Below are 5,062 nucleotides of genomic sequence, written 5' to 3' on the forward strand. Positions count from 1 at the left end.
TTTAAGGATTGTGGCAACTCTTGAAATATTTGCCAAAAAAAAATGTTAAAATTATTTTGCCTGAGAAATCCTGCATGTTATTGAACAGATGCAGAGAATGGAGTCATTCCCAGGACACCTGTCACAAGCCTGGTGTCCTCAAGCTGTCATCACTTCTTCATAAAGCGCTATTGAAAAACAGGTCGAAAAAACGATCACAAGTTGACAGAAGCAGTCTCGCTGTATGCTATATCACAGCTTTGGATGGACTTAATCATAAGGGCAGCTGCATGTTGGAACTGTAACATAGGCTTTGATAACAGGAACTGTGAGCTGCAGCAGAGACAATCAATTAATCCATCCATGAAACAAACCAATTGTTAAAACATGGAAAGATTTTCACTCAGATCATCTCTTTCTAGAAGCTTCTTTGTTATTTTCCATATGCACCTGTGTCAGCCTGTGGGTATATGTCGTCAATAATATTGTTTTTTTTTTACAATTGTTTATTAATTATAAGAATGTTTTAGATGAAATAAGAAATAATGATGTAATGTCAAGTGTCAAGTGTGCATGAATGGTTCAAATGATTGGGTGGATGGTTACCCTCAAACACAGAGAAGAGTGGTAAGATCAATGATGTCATGCAAGTGATTTGAAGGTGATGGATTTAGACCAGGTTAAAGCTGCCTCTTTCTCTCAATCATGAGTTACACAACCACAGCATTAACTGCTTTGACATAGCCCCACAGTGTGCGTGACGGTGTCACTAATCCTCAGACACTTAGATTCTTCTGGTACTGTCAGTGGCTCACTTATGCAATTTATCCAAACAGGACAGAACATCTAAAACACTAAAACACTAACATAAGTCCACTTTTTGGAATCCTGGTGAGCATTTTAAGTGAAGTGTAAAAATATTGCTATTGTTAAAATAAATAACAAAAATATGTACATAATCTGAAAATAATCTAACTGAATAAATGTTCAGAATGGCTTTATATGAGTGGTATGTTTGGTCTGGTCACTTTAGCTGTGTCAGCTGTGTGCAGTATGTATTTCACTGGGTGGGTTGTAAAAAGAGTCACAGACTGATGGCTATGTCAGGAGTCCACAGGGGATGGTGAAGTCCTCTGACCCTTTATGATCTTACACTGTATAATCCTTTGTCTGTGCAGGAAACATATGCAGAATCTGCAAAAAGAGGTATGTGATAATTGTCAGGTAATTAGTTTTAATATGTTCAATCAAAATGAAAACTAATTGGTTTAGTATCAATGTTATGTTTATGTTTAGAGCTCCAGAGGTGACAGAGATAACATAAATAGAACATATGACTAAAAATCTGCAGAGTGAGCATCATGTTATGGATGTGGGGAGAGATCCAACACTTGTCACACCTGCATCATGAGAGAATACAAAGCTTTTTATTGAGAACACATGGCCATATAGTTAAGGATGTTGAGTCTAAACATAAACTATCAAATAAAGTAGGAGAAGAAAGAAATGTGTCCAAATGCTGCAAATATATGGTTTTTTAAAAGTAATGCTGGACTCTGTGAGGATTGTTGCACTAATGTGATTGATCCCTAACTATTACTGTGCATGGACGCTCTGTGACTTTGCAATCTCTAATCCCATAGTCTGTGAGTAAAAATCGACAGTAGAAGATACTTCTACACCAATACACCTTGGCATGGGTTGTTTCTTTTGTCCACAGCTAACTATAGCAGATCTTTTAAAAACACCTTGTTTTTATCCAGGAGCTCAGTCCAATTAGTGGGTCATTGTGTTTGGGACCAATCCTTTGGACAAAACTGTATGAAATAATATTATTTAAAAACTTATGTCTGTCCTTCACATAGGATTTTGATGAGGGTTTTTAATTCTAAGGGTTATTTCTGCTGAGGTTTTATCCTGGATATGTCTGTCACATGCATATATCTATTTATTCAAACACCCTTTCTAATAATTTCCTTTATTTTCTAAATTCTTTAAATTGGTAATCTTTTCCCTCTTGTCTGCCCGCAGGTCATCAAAAATAAAGTGGCAAAAGGTTTCTGAACTGATGTTTGTTATGTTTCTGCCCCACCAGCAATAGGCCCTTTTGAACTCACAGTTCAGAGGGTGTGAACAGCTAACTGATGACAGATTGTCACTGGCCCCAACAAACAACAAAAATCCCACATGAAACGTCACAAGTGGAGCTGTTGCATATGTCAATGTAATGCTTGTGTACTGTTATTTAACCTTTGACCTTTGTTGTTTGTTGCAGTGATGCTATTTCAGTGAAGGGATCATCTTCACAGGCTGTTCCATTACACAGAAAAACAGAGATTCTTTTAAGACTGAGTAGTTGCTATGGCAACACTGGCTTCTGATTATCGTTCCTGCTGCCAATTTATTCTTCTCACTCAGTCCATTTTTTTGTTTCATGATATATGAGTGCAGTAGCCAAAGTGTTATATACCTATATTTTGTGCAAGATGATTTTTCTGTCAAGGTATTTTTTCTGCCTGAAGTGCAAAATGTTAAAAAGAAAATGTCTTAAATAATTTTTCTAAATAATTAGAGAGGCACAAAGATGTTCTACAGAAAATATTTTTATTTAGTGCAATTGTTTCTACTGAGACAATTGACAGGGTTGTTTCATTAGCGACTTGTAAAAATAAAATCTCATTTCACTAATACACAAAATAGACATCTGTGCATGTTGAATCAGCAGCCTTGAAGAGAAGGGGTAAGAAGAAGAGAAAAGTAGGACAGTCCTCAGGTATCCCAATAACAGATATCAAACCCTCTTTCAAATTTACAAAATATATATTACAAAAGACACATTTGTCTTCTTTTCTCTGTGCTGACAGCTCTGGTTAGCCTCGTAAGAGACAAAGAAGGGAAGCAGGAAAAGATAATAGAGCACAGGTAGAAAGGCAAGGGGAGAATAAAGTGCATGAGACAACAGAGAGTGCGGGATTTTATTTCCAGGTCTAAACTCTATAGACTCAAAGGCTGCCTCCATCGTAGAGCTTACAGGTAGTAGTATTTCAGCTGCTTAGGTCTGAGGGACAACATGGGTAAAGAGGGCTACACAATTCCATATTTTGCCAGGTCGCTCAGCTCCATGTCCCCAAAGGCTTCCCATGGGCAGACCACTGTGATGTCAGTGCCAAGACCTTCCATCCCGGGGATGTCGTCTCCAAATCTGAGAGTGAGAGAAAGACAAGTTCTGATGAGTGCAAACTGAGAGACAGGTTTAGTTTAGTTTATGTTACCCAGGTAGTACAAGGAGGTGTGAAATGATTAATGTCTCACCCTTTCTGTCCTGGTTTTGGAGCCTTGCTCTTGAAGGTACGAGTGGTCCTCTGCTTGAATTTGGGGGGACCCTTCTTGTCGGCGGGAGCTGCAACAGCAACGTCTGCCATTTTTCTTGTTTGCTAAAAGAGAAAGAAAAAAACAATGAAAATCTGAACACATACTCACCTTTACCATTTATTGAAAGATATTCTAGACTAGTCATGTTAAGTTATTACTGGAGCTGCACTGGAACTTGCTCATTGTTTGTTTTTAAAGCCAGTCAACAGTACAATTTTCTCCTACATCAAATAATCTCCTTCTAGCCTTTTTTTGTCAACAGTCAGTTAAACATTTGATATATAGTGCACATCCACTGTTCAAAACTGATTTAAGTTCTTAAAAAAATCCAAAAAAGACACAGAGAAATGTGTCTTGAGCAGAACCAACACGACTACATCAGACTACTCATGTACAGTCTCCTCTCAGCTCCAAAAAAAGCCATAACTCCGCCTGTGTTTTCTTTCTTCCTGGCAGCTGTAAAAGTATCTGTAGCAGTTTCTTCTTACTGTTTGTTTGGAGTCTGAAGATTCCCTGAAGTTGGTCCGTTCAGTCGGTTGGTTTCTCACTTGTGGCTTCTCGGTCTGACAGGCTTGGTTTTAAAGGCTGCAGAGCCATTAATCCACTTAGATGTTTATTCTGTGATTCTCTTATTTGCCAGCTCAGGTCAGTCCTCACCTGTACCAGCTCAGCCGTGAATAGAGAAGACGAAGGATAACAAGATATAAATAGAAGATTAGATAGGCCCATCAACGTGCAAATTAGAGTCAATCACTTATTGGCACTGTATCAGCATGACTAAGACACTAAGTATGAAAGATACCGGTCTACCTGTCACCACACACACTGCATCTGTACACATAAAAAAGATTTGATTTTGTACAAGCAGCTTCTCCAACAGACAGGTGATAGAAGGAGGAACTGGTGCAGGATGGTGTTTTCACACAAATCTTCCCTTTATTTTTAAGTGTTTTTTTGTTTGTCTCTTTGTGTTATTTAAATATTATTTATGAATCTTAATTCATAGAGGATTGAATGCAGATAGAGAAATATTCAGCTTCAGGAAAATTAGATCAGAAATAACAAATTTTTATATTTGTAAACAAGCATGTGTCCTGAGACAGCCTGCACGAGGATCTGGAGCATGTGATGTAAGAGCATAGGCACCCTGAACTCTTCTCAGGCGATCAATAACATGGTGACAAATAAAGAACACCTAACTCAGCTTTTAATCCCTCATCTCATGGAATGAACCGAGGGCAAAGAGCACCACTGAGACTGTCAGAGCCACCTGAAATAAACATTTATAAATGTGACACAAGGAGCCAGAGGCTAAAGATATACACTTACATGTTTTGCCCTTAAAAAAAGCACATCTTATGTTAATTGCCAAAGGAAATCCCATCCTTAAAATAAAATTGTCTTTGTTTCCTCTCCAGTATTTTCTAATGCCTCATTAACTTAATAAAACTGTGAATGCTCCAGAAAACACTACCTCATGAAGGATGGCACCCATTCTTAAACCAGCTAATATTGTCAAGTAAATCCAGATATTCTGCCTTATGTAAGGTGTTTTCATGACATTTTTAGACTTCTTGGGTCCCTCTTTAAGCTCTAAGCTACCAAAAGAGGGTGTGGTGTTAAAAACAAATATAGGTGAGTACATAAGAGGGATTACTGGTTGAGTATATAAGAAGACAAAAAGGCAGAACGACTCAAACCAGACCAGAGA

The 5,062-nt window shown here is 37.9% G+C and overlaps 1 protein-coding gene across 1 annotated transcript; it reads right to left on the reverse strand.

The window, feature by feature from the left end:
• Positions 1-2,919: 2,919 nt before the first annotated feature.
• On the reverse strand, positions 2,920-3,888 carry LOC114438375 (retinal cone rhodopsin-sensitive cGMP 3',5'-cyclic phosphodiesterase subunit gamma-like). Its single transcript, XM_028409672.1, has 3 exons — positions 3,840-3,888; positions 3,292-3,413; positions 2,920-3,181 (listed from the first exon to the last, which is right to left on the reverse strand). Exons 2-3 carry the CDS (start codon positions 3,399-3,401, stop codon positions 3,064-3,066), a joined length of 228 nt encoding a protein of 75 aa, XP_028265473.1. The 5' UTR covers positions 3,402-3,413; positions 3,840-3,888; the 3' UTR covers positions 2,920-3,063.
• Between the last annotated feature and the right edge of the window lie 1,174 nt (positions 3,889-5,062).

Source organism: Parambassis ranga, chromosome 1 (genome assembly GCF_900634625.1).
Source record: "Parambassis ranga chromosome 1, fParRan2.1, whole genome shotgun sequence".
Classification (NCBI taxonomy): Eukaryota; Metazoa; Chordata; class Actinopteri; family Ambassidae; genus Parambassis; species Parambassis ranga.

Excerpts from the sequence above, each read along its gene's own strand:
- LOC114438375 (XM_028409672.1), bottom strand. The coding sequence starts at position 3,401 with ATGGCAGACGTTGCTGTTGCAGCTCCCGCCGACAAGAAGGGTCCCCCC. Across the intron at positions 3,182-3,291 it reads CCAAAACCAGGACAGAAAGG|ATTTGGAGACGACATCCCCG; the intron begins GTGAGACATTAA and ends TCTCACTCTCAG.